We start from the raw sequence: 16,676 nt of genomic DNA on the forward strand, positions 1-16,676 counted from the left end.
TCGTTTTATGGGCGCACATATAAAGTCACATTATGTACTTTTTAAGTGCTTCTTCCATATGGCTGTAATACACTATAGTTTAGTCTCTATTCATTGTGGCTCTTAATCCGACATTGCCATTCCCTTCATGGTGTGATCCAGACCATCCAGGGGCCTGTGTGACCGTATGTCCCCAGCCTCGGTGTCCTGAGCCTGCCTGCTGTGCTGCAGAGAGGCCCAGCTGCTGCTGCCGCCGCTGCTGCTGATATCTCTGCACATGCTCTCAGTAGTGAAGAGACAGCAACAGCAAGCTGTCTAACCTCCACAATAACCGCCTTATGTAATCACTTTGGCTAGAGACAGACCAAAATAGCCCAGACTGAGCAGCTATGCCCTCTTGTGGCATTGAGCCGTAATAACAGGGGCCTACCAAGCCTCTACAGGGAGTCAGACATGGCGGCAGCCTCTTGCACCGTTTACTGTTGCTCTGAATCTCTGTTTAAACAGATACGACGGCAAAGATGAGATGAACAAAGATTTATGGAATTTTAAATGACAGTCAATATATTGGTAAATGCTGGATAGGGTGTTAGATATTGCATGTTGTGTTTTTAGATTGGTGTTTAGGTGCATTTAACTGGTTAAATGTGGGATTTCCCTTACTGTATTTTTCTTTTTAAATGTGATTTTTTTATGCATTATTGTCTTAAGTCTTCACACACAGTTTCAGGCATTTATTTTGTTTTTCCTTTGCATTTCCAGCCCACAGAAATGGAAATACCTAACACCAAAATTGTTGTCTTTTTTTCTCTTTTTACAGTTTTCTGGACAGAATTGACTCTGTAAGACAGAGTGACTACACACCCACGGACCAGGTCAGTCTACCTCTTTACCTACTCACTTGTACATGCTGTGAACTCTTCTACAACATGGCTACAACTTGTCCTTCATTATTTTACAGGACCTGCTACGCTGCCGAGTGTTAACTTCAGGGATTTTCGAGACGAGGTTCCAAGTAGATAAAGTGAACTTTCAGTAAGTCTTACCTTTAGCATATACACATGATAAAGACACCATACATCGCGTTGGTCTTATATTTTTATACTTTTTATACCTGAAAGTCCAAACCAAGGTCTGAGCTAAGGTTTGTGGTTTTTTTCCATTAGGTAAAGGTGATCCGGTTAGTTTTGGCTTACTCTGGAATTTTTCAAGTGCACTAGAGAACTTTCATGACACGCCTACGTCAGCTGTGTCTTCCTGTACTTGACATTAGTTGTCTTGTAGATGGTTGTGTCTGATGTTGGTGGATTGTCAGTTCAGTGGGTAGCTGTTGTTTATATTTGATGGGGGAAAAATTTATTTATACAGCTATTGTTACAGCCGCACTACCACTGAGCATCACTGCAAGTTGACTTTACTTGACTATCTCACTTTATTTCTGTTAAAGCATGTTTTCCTCTCCCTGTGCGCCACTACAGCTAATTTTTCCTTCTACCTGTTGTTGTTTTTGTTCTTCTTTTTAATTGCAATTACAATAGCTGCCCATAATCCATGTATTCCTAACAATCCAAGAAGACTTTTAACAATAGAATTTAACCTAACTGTGGTTCAATTTGATATGGACCAAGACCACTTACTTTGCTTAAGCCAGGGTTTGGCTGTTCTGTCCAGGCCATGATTCAGTAGAGGCTTTGAAAGTTACAAATTATATTTTGAAACCCAGCAGCTGTTCTGTCAGTGTGAAACGATACACAGTGTATTTCCTGTTCCTGAAAATATAGGAGTCAAACAAAACCCAGAGCAGTCTTTTAAGAAATAAAGAGGAAAAGAAGTAATACAAATCTGAGAGAAAGGAGAGATCTTGGAGAAACAAGGGGTGGGGAGTAGCCAGGTACAAATACTTTGTTATATTTATTTTTCTGACAATGTCTTACTTTTGCGCCCTGTGACTGAATACAAATATACAGTATATGCACGTTTTACTCCTTACACTGTTAAAACAGGCTCATAACTTCCGTCTGTAAGTCAGTTGTGGGAAATTCTGGATTATATACACCCTGGCCAAAAACGTTGCTAAGCAAATAGTTCACATCCTTCCATTGGATAATTATTATATATATTATGTATTAATTGCAGTGATTAATACATTACAGATACATGTAACAAGTCTTTTAACTCTAACCGATGCAGTGAGTAGCTTCTCATTTTTTAAACAACCATCAGTTTGATACAAAGCATAAAGACTGGACTATGTTTCAGTGGAAAAAGGTCATGTGGTCTGATTAGTCCAGATTGACCCTGTTCCAGAGTGACTAGTATCAGGGTGAGAAGAGAGGCAAATTACCCATCTTGCCTAGTGCCTACAGTACAAGCCTGTGATGTCAGTGTTATGATCAGGGGTTGGTTCAGTTGATCAGGTTCAGCAATGTTATGTAACCACAAAATGACAGAAATAACAGTAACACCTACAAAACATTATCCTTTGCCGTATCCATCATTGAACATCAAGAATGACAAACATAACAAGATGGAAAATGGGTTTAGCAGTCTTCGCATTATATTAAATATCTGAATTTGCTTTGACAAGAAACTGCAGGTAGAAATGTCCTTCAGAGACCACTGTTTTAGTGTATGCTTTGAGCTTATACTTTTCATTTTTACTGCTATACAAAAGTTAAATCAATACTTGTACAGACACTTTTTAATCTATCTGTACCTCTGTTTGACTGAAGAATGTGTTTACTTTCGGAACCTTCAGAACCAGTTCCCCATCAAATGATTATCAGGAGAGTGCACTTTTTAAACATTTGACTACCTCTTACATCACTGTCTCCATAATCACAGTTAACAATGCCCTCTTGGGTGCTATCGCTATATTTACCTCGGCCTTTAGCCTGAAATGTCATAAGTTTGCACCGTTGAACAAAACCCTACCTAACCTTCTCCCTGCACTGCTGGAAGCTGGTGATGGAGAAGAAGTCGGCCAAGGTGCCTAAAATGTAAATGGAAGTCTCTGGGGTTCACTGGTGATATTTCTGCACCAGTTGAAAGTTATTGACCATTGCTTCCTGTTCTAAGAACAGCCAGTAAATGTTAGAGCAAAGGTTTTGTAACCGCTTTGATGATGTCAGATGAGATGACCCATTTCCGCTGTAACAGACACAACAGACTTATTCTACCATCTGAAACAGGCCTTTGTATCAAATTATATCGTCCTGAATGATTGATAAAAAAGCTCTGGGACGTGACTTCCCTTTGGGTCTGCATTTTTCATCACTTGGCTTTGAAGACTCCTAAGGAGGGTCAGAGGGGACTAAATATATACAAAACTGTTGTTCATCACATCGTTTATTTTATACTTGATTGTTTGCCTTCTGAGTTGTTTTCCGATTGAGTTAAAGGATGTGTTTGTGTTAAAAACAAAACCAGAGGTCTGGAACAGAAATAGCTCAATCCAGAAATGTTCTTGAGTGATAGACTGAAATAATAACTGTTCTTTCTGCTGTGTTATTAAGTTAAAATTGGTCTGTCCTGCTTCTTATTTCGATCAGCCTCAGTACAATTTGTACCCGACATCCTCTGTCGTGTCCTGCTACAGAAATGATCTGTATGTCCACAAGAGGGCAGCAGTGAGTGTTTTTACTGCTCGAGTCTGACCCAGTATTTTGTCCCTTCCACAGCATGTTTGATGTTGGGGGCCAGAGAGATGAAAGGAGAAAATGGATCCAGTGCTTTAACGGTGAGAGTTTCAGCTTTTTTGTCTTCAGCTTGCAGATTTTCCTACGATGCTTTGCATTTCCTGGCAGTTTGCTTCTTATTTTACATTTATTCCTGCATGTTGGGCCTCATGCAGCACTATTCTCTAAAAAAATCATAACATAATATCCATATTTTCTGTCAATTTGCTGTAAAAGAATGTAGTTGTAGTAGCACGAAATGTTCTTACCCTAATTAAATCAGCTGTCACCCATGTGTGCTGAATGACAACTCATTTAACCCTTAAATTTGAGACAGATTTAGGAGGTTATTATTACCATAAGTAAATACTCTCTAAACAATATATAAGCCAGTTCAGAGCTGGGTATTGTTCATACATTTTACCAGTACTGATGCATTGACTCCCAATTGCTAAACAATACTTTTTTTGTTACGCTTTCCATTTTAACAAAAACCTCATTGCATTATACATAAAGGTTAAAATGTTTAGTTTCATTTTTCAGGTCATTACACCTTTTACTCCCCCAAAACTGTTTTACAACATTCATTCATTCATTTTCTGAACTGCTTAGTCAAGGAAAGGGTTGTGGGGGTGTCCGGGTCTTTCCCAGCTACCAACAGGTGAAGGTGGGATGCAGCCTGGATATCATCAGTTTATCACAAGGCTGACAAATAGCAGTTTAACAACATAAAAATAAATTATGGTTTTATTAATTTATATATAATTTATAAAACTATGTAAAATTAATTGAGGATTTTTTTGCACAGATCAAATGATTAATATTATTTGATACTCAAGAATATCCAAGGAATTTGGTGCCTTAATAGTTTTGAGGATATTTTTATTCTCAAAGAATTAATAGCTAAATAATCATGACATTAACAAAGTTAGAGACAATATTGTAGTATTGTTTCAGACATTCATGTCTGAAACAATGACATTGGTCTTTGGGTGTGATTAGATCTCAGTCTCTGTATTAAGATATAAACAGAATATACAGGAAATACGTAAACACCATGACACAAACACTTCAATATGGTGGAATTTTTTCATGCGTTTCTCTGTCATATTTTACTGAAGCGACACAAGGAGAACCAAAAACAAATACACTTGTGGCCACCCTGCAAAACAACACAGCTACAGGTGGATGAAGAGTTTTGCACGTAACTGTTTAATAACAAAGAAACAATCACTTTTTACCTGTATTCTTCTAAATATGCATTATTTAACCTGCTCTCTGTCCAAAATCATTGCAAATCCAGTCCTTTTTTAACAATTTGAATATTTTCAAAACAGACAATAGACCTGCACACACAGCATCCAAAGGTTTTTATTGTGTGTAGTTGCCAATAGTATTTCTTTATCCCACTAATGTAAATATCCAATCTTTAAACTGAGTCTGAGACATAATGAGTTTCTTGTGTTTCCTTGTTTTGGACAAGGAATATTAGTGGCAAATAAGAAAATTTAGAGAAATACCACAAATCAATGGGCACTTTCGCAATAAGAACAAATCATGGCTATGAACAGAGGAAATGTGTTCATATATGGCTTCCTGCATGAGGCCCATTGTATGATATCAGAGCGCTGTCCTGATGTGATGTGTCTCCTCTCCTTCTAGACGTCACTGCTATCATCTTTGTGGTGGCCAGCAGCAGCTACAATATGGTAATAAGGGAAGACAATAACACCAACAGGCTACGGGAAGCCCTGGATCTCTTCCGCAGCATTTGGAACAACAGGTGAGATGCACAATGCACTTTACTTTGTGTTAGGTGATTTAACCCTTTCAGCTGGAGACGCATGTAGCCTTCTGGACAATCCATAAAGATTTTGTGGCAAACAGCAATGCCAAAGTCACCTAGAGGTGGACATGATGTCCTAAATGGGTTCTCTAAATACACAATCAAATCTTAATTTGAAGTATGAAATGCCCCAGAAAAAAACTTTATAAAATAATTTCATTGTACAAATGATTGTACAGTATCCAGAGAGGTAATATACATGCTCATAGTCACCCAAGCAGTGGAGGAAATTCATCCCCATTGTTCAATTAAGGGAAGCAAATTTATGGTGTTTCAATCCAGCTTTTTGTCTTTTTTAAAATAAATTTCAAGTAAGTAGTTAGACTGAACCATCCTATGTAAACCATCAATTTTACACTTTTCAGCATCTGCATCTTCTCAGATTCATGGGAGAACACTGAAAAGATGTTCAGACAGAGTCTTAGATCTATTAAGAAGCATTTTGCCTGACTTCAGTGTAGACATTTTCCAAATATGAAATCCGACATTAAGAAAAGAAAATGGTTTTCTTATGAAGTGATGTTAAAACATACTGGAGCATTTTTATTCTTTCAGTGTTATTAAAAATGTTATAGTTGTAAAATAGCTGCTTTTCTAGCTATTTTCGATGTTTTAAAACAAAATTGAGGATGAATGATAGATTTGATTTCAGGTCAACTGTGACTACATTAATATTTCAACTATAAAATAGACATTTCTCTAATAAAAGTTTCCTGTCTTCATCCAAACAATTATTCATTCTTGCTTTTCTTTACTCTTCAGTCTGACTAATCTACACCAGTGTTTCTTGACTAAATCTAATGTTAAACCCTGTTTTAAACAGAACCAGGAACTCATGTGCAGACCTCTCCTGTGTACACATACTGCTTCATTAATTCTTGTGACTCTGCTGAGGCTACTTTCTTAATGGTATTTGTGGGGGGGGTTTTCTGTCTTTGTTTTACAGATGGTTACGCACTATATCGGTCATATTATTCCTGAACAAGCAGGACATGCTGGCTGAGAAAGTATTAGCTGGAAAATCCAAAATTGAAGACTACTTCCCTGAATATGCTCGCTATACCATACCAAATGAAGGTTTGTTTGACTCGGAGACATATACTAGTCCACTTCTATATATTTCAGTCTGTGTTAAGGGTCACTCTCTTTTCCTTTTTAGCAACTCCTGAACCCGGTGAAGACCCAAGAGTGACGAGAGCTAAGTTCTTCATCCGAGATGAGTTTCTTGTAAGTGTGTCACATGTTCTGACCGCGAGCCTGAATAACTTTATCGTGTTAATTCATTGCTTTAGAAAATTTGTAGTTCTGGATTCCTATACCTGCAGTGTCTTAGATGGGACTTCAGCTGATGATGGAGTGAAGCTGTTGAGCAGCTACATTAGTTTTATTGAGTGTTTGCATGTCGCTCTGTCTGTATTGTCAGGGATTCATAAAGCTGACATATTTCACAGTGAACTAATAAATAGAATAGTGTGTATTAGAAGAGCTAGACATATCTTATGGATCTCTTTTCCTTATTGTGGAGTTCTCAACCACATGTCACTGGGTTCCTATCCAGTCGGTTGATATTTTATGTTTCACACCACACATTTGACAGTGTATACATTTGGAACAACACAACATTATTAATTATGTGTTTTTAGTAATAGTGACTTGTAGCTAATCTAACTGCAGTTTTCAGTACAATTGTAACAATAAGGCAGAGTTGCCACACATTGTTGCTCAGCACCGAGGCTAAAGAAACACCACTGTAGTGGGGGGACAACTGTGATTTTCCCTTTTCTGCTGAACTTTTTCATTTATCATCACAAGGTAGAGCGTTTGATCGAATTACAGGACTGTAAAGATGTGGGTACATGGATGTACAATATTAATTAATTCATGTTTTCATAGGTTGCTTTCAGATAGTTGAAAAAATTCTGTCCTACATTTTTTCCCACACACTTTTCCTTGACTTTTCTGGATAAAGGCTTTAGGTCAGAGAATACTGAAGGAGAGTTAAAACCCAAGCAAAGGCAAATGTGGTTGTATGAGAATCCGATGGCTCTTCCCTATATAATCATGCAGTTGTTAACGTGGGTTTTCTCAGCAGCTTTTACTCTTTCTTGAAGAACAAGATGAAATGTATGAAGTTAAAGGCAACATGTCTGTACACTGTCCACACTAATCCAAATATATTCCATTTTGCTGATATTATTCTATTATTACTTTGTGCAATGAACCTGAAACATCTGAAACATCAAATCCAGGTGTGTAAATCAGTGTCAGGAAACAGACTGGCATTAGGGCCAAATCCATGCAAAGAATATCGGCACACCAGAATAAGTCTCAGAGTGCACTTCATCCATGATATATTCTTCTTTAGACTTTAAACTCATCTTTTAGCCTGTTTACATGACCATAAAAGTCTGATAACTGGGAGTAATCGGGTAATTGTAATAATCAGATCTAACCTATTTACATGCACTTAAGAAATGCAATAATCAAAAAAACTCTGATTTAGATGATCCAGTCTATTATCAGATTTCTTTTGGAGTTTGTACATACGTAGTGATGGTAGACTTAAACTTTCTGTTGTCTTCCGTTCATGTTTGACTACGTAACTTCTGTTTTCTACGATTTTAATTGTGACGTAAAAGAACGTAATAAGTGAGATTGAAGCTATACCTACGGATGTGGCATTTCTCACAGCACTTAGTAAGTTTGAACATGAACAACCCGCCTCCCTCCAAAGCCCTGCCTACTTCCCTCTGCCTGAGCTCTGAGGCTCCCCTCCTCTCACCTGATGCGTGCAGAGGAAGCAGAGGTGGAGGTCCGGTCCACTTCGGTGTGTCTGTGGACCCCTCCCTCAGTAATCAGATACATCATCCACCTGCCACGGCCCCTGTTCCATCAGTAGACCCTGAATTTAAGGGTCTGGTCTGTGCAGGGCTGGGTCAGTGTCTTCACTGCACCACGGAGATTAAGTGCCCAGGCGATGGGCATGCGCACTGTCAACGCGGGGCCTCCGCGAATTTTCCGTGGACATTTGAGGTTTCATCGTCCATACATTTATCATCCTACATAATCCTACATTGTGTGACACCATGTAATTGCACCTGTATGAGTCCCACGGTCATAAAAGCTGACCTTTGTGCAGACCTGTTTAGTCCAGTTCACCTGACTTCTGGACTTTTATCTCCATCCTTCATTCATCGGATTCCTGTTTGTTCCCCTTAGTTGTTGTTTCTGTTCATAAATCTGTTTTTTCCCTTCCACATATGCATTTCAGTTCTATCCAAACACATCCTTAGACAGTAGACTGTGGTCAGTGACAGGAAGAGCAGCGCAAGTGAAGTGTCAGATTCAGAGGGACACATATTGGATGTGGAGGTGGCGATAATGGATCGTATGCTGGACGGCAGTAATGGATAATTGACAGGAGGCTCAGCCAGGTTCGGCCAATTATTTCATTCGGACCGAATAAAATGATTGGTCAGACTTTTATCAGAAATATATGAGAATTAAACATTTTTGAGTTTTAAAACCTGGTGGATTTCTTTTACATTTTAGTTTGACACACGCTTATTAGGAGCATTTTAAGATGACAAAAGAAAAGTATAAAAATGCCACATCATACGGTATAGCTTTAACCTGTATACATGCAGGAAGACATCAGAGTTTTGGGAAGAAATCCAGGTGTGTTAATCTGATTTCCCATAATCAGATTACTGTTATCTGATAAAGTATTGACCCTTTGGACCAATGTCACAGTTATCACGTGACTAGGGGTACAGTGCCATGGTGGACGGCAAAAGCGACACAGCAAACAAACAAATGAGCGACGGATTATGGCTACCAGCACTGAAAATAATGTTTTGGAGTTTTCTTACAAAGTGACTCGCCTTACTGGATGGCACAAAGAACGCTATTTGGAGAAGCTAGTAATAGCATGGCTAGCCACCGACCCATACCTTCTCCCTCCTGATGTGTTACGGATCTAGCAAAATCCTCCAGTCTACCGGAGTTTAATGCACATGATCTGTACCATTATGTTATAAATGGAGTGTCCCCATGCACAGGTGCTGATCTAAAAGCAGACAAAAGTCTGGATGCTTACCGGTTCTTAGTCTCAGGTTAGATTACAGAGTCGCTGTACTGCGCTCACGGCAGAGGAATGTATCTCATAATGGTAAAGGAAAGATACAGCTAACGTTAGCTAGCTAGCTGTGTATGTTTTTAACATGTTACCACCAGCATGCCATCAAAACTCAAATAGACTGTAAACAAAAGCAGCTCTAATTAACTAACATTGTGTAATAATGTTAGTGGCTGTCATAAGTAGCCTACAATATTAGCTCTGTTGTTGAAGTGGCTGCCTTTCTACTATCTACACAGAGTAATATGTAAAGTTCCACCACTATAACATATGGCACAGCATAATGACAATAACAGTAGGACATATAAAGTAGTGTAGCTGGTAGAAAGGCAGCCACTACAACAACAGAGCTAATATTGTAGGCTACTTATGACAGCCACTGGAACATAGTGGCTCATAGTAGTTAACCCAGTCTAGCAACCTAGCTAGCATTTGGGGGTGCTAATGTGCTATCAACAAAAACAGAGCCTGCTCTATCTGTAATATCAGGTCCATCAGAGCCAGGCTCTGTCTGCAACCCAGCTGAATCCATGGGTGTCTGAAGGATGGAACTGTTGTGTGCAGCCACTCTACGTGTAAAGCAGGGTTAAAAAAACGGACAAAAATGAGAACATTCAGATCAAATTCGATATTAGTCGGTTTGCCGTCCAGTGTGCAGTCCGGCACTTCCACCATCCGTCATGGCGCTCGTTTGCGGCACGAACAGAGCGTGATGTAATGTGCAAAATGTCAATATCAGATCATCCTGTTTACATGATCGTTTAAATAATCTGACAACACCAGAAATCGGATAATGATCGGAGTATTGGTGCGCATGTAAACAGGCTCACTGTCTGACTCCCACACATGTTTTCCCCCTCCATAATGTCCAATGGGGAGGGGTCAGGACTAAACCTCTATTTTTACTCCTACCGTAATATTTGCCCAGAGCTCCAGTGTGTTCACCGCAGATCTCTCACACCTGTCCTGTCTCTTTTCCCCTCAGCGGATCAGCACTGCGAGCGGTGACGGCAGACACTACTGCTACCCCCACTTCACCTGCGCCGTGGACACAGAGAACATCCGGCGGGTGTTCAATGACTGCCGGGACATCATCCAGAGAATGCACCTGCGGCAGTACGAACTCTTGTGATGGGACCGCCTCCGTCAGCCTTCTGTGTTTTATTTTATTTTATTTTATTTTATTTTATTTTTGTTTGTTTGTTTTTTCTCCACCATTCTGCATCCTTGATGAACCCTTCCTCCTCCTCCTTCCTCCTGAAGCCTCCACCACACCTCCCCCAAAGAAACCTTCAACAACCCCACACCCACCTGACCACCCCTCCTGTCGAGGACTATGAAGTACTACTGAAGTGTGTCAAATCCTCTTCCTCTTCTTAACTTCTTAGCTTTTTATACTTCTTGTTTTTGAGACCGATTCATCCCAATTTCACCGACGTAACAGGAAGGTTGGGGAACAAAGCTGTTGTGTGCCGCTGGTTATTTTTTCTTTTAATCCTAATTCTTTTGAAAGCCTTGATTTTTGTCATTCCACTAAGCCTTGGGCTACCTCCTTATTATTATTATTATTATTATTATTATTATTATTATTATTATTATTATTATCATTATTATTAATATATATTTTTTTGCCCCTTGGTGTCCTTCAGTTTTTTTCACATTGGCTTTGGACCTGAACTGGTGGGTGTGGATACATAAAACACACCCACAGGACCTCGGTGTAGAGGCAGCGTGTGTGTCTGTGTGTGATCAAGTCAGAACGAAGGAAGACAAGTAGGAATGCCATGTGACTGAGCGCATGTGTGTGTTTATGTTTGTGTGTCACCTGCCGGTTAAAGCCGGCATCACCACCATGACCTTTGACCCTTTTTCGTCTGTTCCCTCCCACCCTCCACCTCCCCTCACCTCTCTCCGATCGCTAATAGTTCCTCCGCTTCTCCTCCTCTCCGCAAAAATGAAGAAAAAGCAGAGGGGAAGGCTACAGGACGGAGGAGTGGATGAAGAGATAAATGCACTTTGCATCAGGTTCCTTAATAACTTTTTTTGTTGTTGTTTTTGTTTTTTTGGGTTTTTTTTCTCCAGAGGAAGCATACACACAATGTAGCATCACAATATTTATTACCCTGTCACGTTTTAGCTTGCCGAGCTGCAGGGTGGACCAAGCAGCTGAGAGACATGCGGAGCAAAAAGAAAAGGAGTGGGGAGGTGGGGGGCAGGAAAATGTTGACGACACGAAGAAGGATTTAAAAAAACAAATGAAGGAAAAGGGACTGAGCTTTCTGCACCTTAGCCCTGCCGCGGCTCTCTGTCTCTTCTCTTGGCCCAGAAAGAGCTGCCTCCTCCACGGACTCGGACCTGCCTCCTCCTTTTTCCACACAAAACCATCCTTTTAGCTTAGAGATACTGGGGTGGGGTGGGGGGACGGGAGAGAAAAATGTATTGTCCTCTATGTTTTTGTTTGGTTTATTTTTTCTTTTTTTTTCTTTTTTTTTTTTTGTTCTTTTGGGTTTTGTTTTTGGTTAACTTGTACACTGTGCAAGGTTGAATTATCCTGTACAGACTGTAAAATGTAATATTATTTTGTACAACTTAATTGAAAGAAAAACAAATCTACTTGTAGATCTTTGTGCCTTGATTATGGCTGTACCTGTAAATGAGCTCAGATGTAAGTATGTTTTCGACTGCGCTGTACAGCTTGATGTCAAAACTCTATCGGCAGCGGAAGACTGCGGGTAGGGGACTTTCTCTGTAGAGTTTAGTTTTTTCTGGTTTATAAAAAAAGGAAATGCTGTTTAGTAAAAAATAAAAAAATAGGGAAAAAATCCTAAAAACCTGTATACATTATGCAAATTAACCACTTACCTGCAGTGAAGACCAGATGTTGCAGCGCCATGCCTTTTTTTTCTTTTTTTTTTCTTTTTGTTTTTTTCCTCTTTATTTTCTTTTTTCTTTGAATTTTTTTTCTTTTTTGTTTATCTTCTTTTTAAATTTCACAGCTTTAAACAAACATTGGAAATCCATTGAAAGTGTCCAAATTGCAACCTGGTGTTGTTTTAATAGGAACCAACGTTTTTTCGATATGAAGTGTGTCTGAGATCTGTACTGATGTGCGTGCCTGTGCGCATGTGTACATAAAACAAACATAGACTCACAGACGCATTGTGTGTGTGCGCGTGTGTGTGTGAGCGCGAGTGTGCATTGTGTGTAAAATTTTATAAATGTATGTACATGTAAATTTATAGGTCTATATAAATATATATGTACAATTATACATGTTTAATTATGTGTGTGCCTAGGTGTACATACCTATGTATGTATACGGTAAATATGTATACATACACACATAGGAAAGCATGTTTAGAATGGAGATGAATAAATGAGAGCGTGCAATATTAGTAATTCTTTGGTCCTTTGGAGCCATACCCAATGGCACAGGCACTATGAATGTGTGAACAGCACCCAACAAGACAAACTCTTCTCCTTGTACAAACAGCATCAGCCTTTTCTTCTGCTACAGTACACGTCTATCCCCAAAAGAGAGTGAACTGACTGGAGGTGCAAAACCCTTGTTTGGCCTGGGAGGATGATTAAATGACATTTTTATTTTCTTTAAATAAAGAGGCACATTAGAGGACTTTGCTTTATTTCCATCTTGGTGTCCAGTTGTGTCCAGATTTTGTTCCAGTGGATGCGTTTTTCTTTTATATATTTATATTTTTGTGGATTGCTGCAGTGGATTAAATGCGAGAGGTGATTATGTTTTGGTTATATGATAGTAGAAAATGTGTGTACTATGATATAATTAGACATAACTGTGCTGTGTGTCGAAGAGGGTTGTCAAAGTCATGGAGTCAAAATTTTCTGAAATATTTAACGGTCCAATGTGTGAAGGATGTTTAAGGGTTTATTTTCAACTAGCATAAACAGAAAATGGAATGCTGAATTATGTATTGATTGGTGCATAATCACCTGAAAATATGAATCACTGCATTTTTAGATTTCTCTTTAAATGAGACATTTATATCTAAAGAAGAAACAGGCAACCTCCACTGAGTTGGTCATATTTCGACCTAAGTTCCAAATGGACTTCCTCTTCAGCTTCTATAGCAAGAAAGCATCTGGCACTAATGTATATGACTGTCCATGGGTTAATTACTAACCAGAGTTCATGTCCCTTTACCTAAATAGTCCAGAATAGACACTGGCTAAAATAGTAATTCAGGGTGGGGATGAAGGCAGAGCAGTGGAATCTGCAGATGGACCACTAGATGTCACCAAACATTTCTCATTAAACCTTGAAACTTTTAGTACCATGGGAGGTTTACTGAAATCTAATGCCAGAAACAAAAAAGTTATAAAATGTAAAGGTACATCATTAAAAATTATTAATTAAAGTACCACAATATCCATGAATCTCAGCTTATGATACCATAGAGAATAAGCTTCAGTATATCTGTAACCTCATCTAAATACATCATATTTTTAACTACAGAAAAATTAGGTTTTTCTTGTTTTTGATCCAACTGAATTTGCTCAGGTATTGAAGCTAAGAATCAGCCCACTGTCTAAACTATCTCTGGAAAAGAGCATGTTTTAGTCTCACTTTCTCTGGAGAAAAAAAAATCTGTAAACAATTACTCTAAATACTACAATACCCATGATCCTCAGCTGCTCCTGCTAAGGGAAAGCGGTCTCAAACTGTTGCTTCAAGATGAAATGCATCCTGGAATTTGTAGTCTACCAGCTCTAAATCTGATATGAGTTCACCCCTCCCTGGGGTAGAAAACCTAGCACTATGGATAAAAACTAAACTAAAAATATTCAGTTCTTCCAAATAAAAGGAAAATTATGCAGTGTAAAACTAAATTGAATTACGCTGAATATAAATAAACCACTGTAAAAGTAGATACAAAAGTAATATCAATAGCAGCTTGTTAAACATAGTTGTAAATACATTTACTAATGATTGTGGACAGTGGTTCATGGTTTCCTGTTGCACATATTAATCTATTATTCACAATAACATACTTTATTGGGTGGGGTGTTTTTTTCTCACAATATATATTTTAATTACATTATTAAAAGCTGCATTAAGAATTGTTGAAAATATGGGAATAAGTATGATCAAGGTAGTATTCATAATGTGTAACAAACAGGAGAATGATATAGATCGATAGACTGAAAATCAAACGCTATAGTAATAGCTTTATTTTTTTTTGCTAATCTACTGAATACTAAAAACTAAAATAACCTGATAATTTTAGAATCAGCACAGTTTATGATCGGACAAATGGATAAAATTTCAGTATTAATTCATATGATCAATTTGTTCCACCAAGAAGACTGATGTTCAAAGATGTCTGCATCCACTCAAAAGGTTCTTTATGTTCTGTGCAGAATGGTGTTTGATACTGGTTAAAGCCATTTGCTGAAGTGGAAATTATTCTCACCTGAAATCTAAAGGCAGGTATAAAAAAGGAATGTAAGAAAGTACCATGAAACAAAACACGGCTGGGATCTACTTTTTGACTTTTCAATTAGAAACTTGAAACCACCACTGTACATTCACTGAAAACTCATAGATCCAGCATTTAACATTTTTAATTAAGAATATTACAAAACAACAGTTTGTGAAGTGAGTGGATTAGAATTTGAATATCTGTTTATCAGCCATTTTGTTTAGTGGAAAAACTCTGTATGTTTTCTCAGTGCTGGGTATTTCTATAGTTTATCTAGCTCAGACTTTCTCACTATTTTGTGCTTAAATTTTCTTTGCTGGATATATATTACATTAATACCTTCTGCTTAATGTAACACTGTACATCTAAAACACAAATTTAAGATTCTGGTGTAAATGTACAATCTCCTCATGATTTTCATCAAGGTTCCACCAAGGTTCCTCTAGAACAGGGGTATCAAACTCCTTTCAGTTGAGGGGCCACATTCTGCCCAATGTGATCTCAAACAGGCTGGACCAGTAAAATAATAAGCATAATAACCTATAAATAATAATCCAAATTCTTCTCTTTGTTTTAGTGTGCAAGTCAAATTGCTTTATGAAAATGTGAATAACCTGAACAACTATGTGCAACCTGTAATATCTTTTTTTAAAAAGTGCAATTTCAACAATATTATGTCTCAGCTTATCATTAACACAATTTAGAGATTACAGTGGATCGACAAATGCAGAAAACACTTGGAACAGGCATTATATTGTTAAAATTGCCCTTTTTTTCCTTTTAAAAGATATTTCAGGTTTCTCATATTTGTTCAGGTTTTTCACATTTTATTGTGACAGGATAGTTTGTAAATGTAAATATACATATATATTCACATTAAACCAAGGAGTTTTCATTATTTATAGGGTATTATGCTTTTATTTTACTTAAGATCACATTGAGCAATATGTGTCCCCTGAACACCCTTGGTAATTAACATTTTCAGTGTAATTTTTGCACTTTGCAAATTCATCCCATGGGCTGGATTTGACCATTTGGCGGGCCGGTTTGGCCTGCACGCCTTATGTTTGACACCCCTGCTCTACAAATTTAATACTTTACAGATTACCAGTTACCCATAAAACAAGTAAGTATTTCAACTATTTTTTTTCTCTTCATAAAGGTACTGTCTCTTCATACATTAGGTTACTTCTGTGGACTTTATAACAAATATGTTAAACTGCACAACTGATTTGATTGACAAGATGAGACAGATATCCAACACTCATAAAATGCTTTTCTAAATGTAGAAACAGCTTCTTATATGTCATCCGACCTTGAATGCTACTCAGTCTATTAGTCCCAGAAGTGTTGCTGACCTGGAAATCTATTAAAAGAAGGCATTCCTGCAGTGAGGCAACATAATAAATGCTATATGTAACATACTGTATGAGCTTCATACCAAAACGACTACATGTAGATGTAACCCCTCTGTAGCTGAAAACCAATTACTGTATTTTTTGTCAGTACTGTAACAGATCTTGCTAGTTGACTGACACAGCATGTTGTATACACCATAAAACTTACAAACACACACA

The 16,676-nt window shown here is 38.1% G+C and overlaps 1 protein-coding gene across 2 annotated transcripts in view; it reads left to right on the plus strand.

Annotated features, from left to right (window-relative positions):
- LOC115437550 (guanine nucleotide-binding protein G(olf) subunit alpha) overlaps positions 1–13,290 on the plus strand; it is a 43,336-nt gene extending 30,046 nt beyond the window's left edge. For both annotated transcript variants that reach the window (XM_030160786.1, XM_030160785.1), the window contains 7 exons: positions 800–854; positions 941–1,014; positions 3,660–3,718; positions 5,319–5,439; positions 6,449–6,579; positions 6,662–6,729; positions 10,626–13,290. In XM_030160786.1, the coding sequence (XP_030016646.1) occupies positions 800–854; positions 941–1,014; positions 3,660–3,718; positions 5,319–5,439; positions 6,449–6,579; positions 6,662–6,729; positions 10,626–10,772 (655 nt within the window). In that variant the 3' untranslated portion in view covers positions 10,773–13,290. The remainder of the gene's footprint in view (positions 1–799; positions 855–940; positions 1,015–3,659; positions 3,719–5,318; positions 5,440–6,448; positions 6,580–6,661; positions 6,730–10,625) is intronic.
- The last annotated feature ends 3,386 nt before the right edge of the window (positions 13,291–16,676 follow it).

This window comes from Sphaeramia orbicularis, chromosome 17 (assembly GCF_902148855.1).
Source record: "Sphaeramia orbicularis chromosome 17, fSphaOr1.1, whole genome shotgun sequence".
Lineage (NCBI taxonomy): Eukaryota > Metazoa > Chordata > Actinopteri > Kurtiformes > Apogonidae > Sphaeramia > Sphaeramia orbicularis.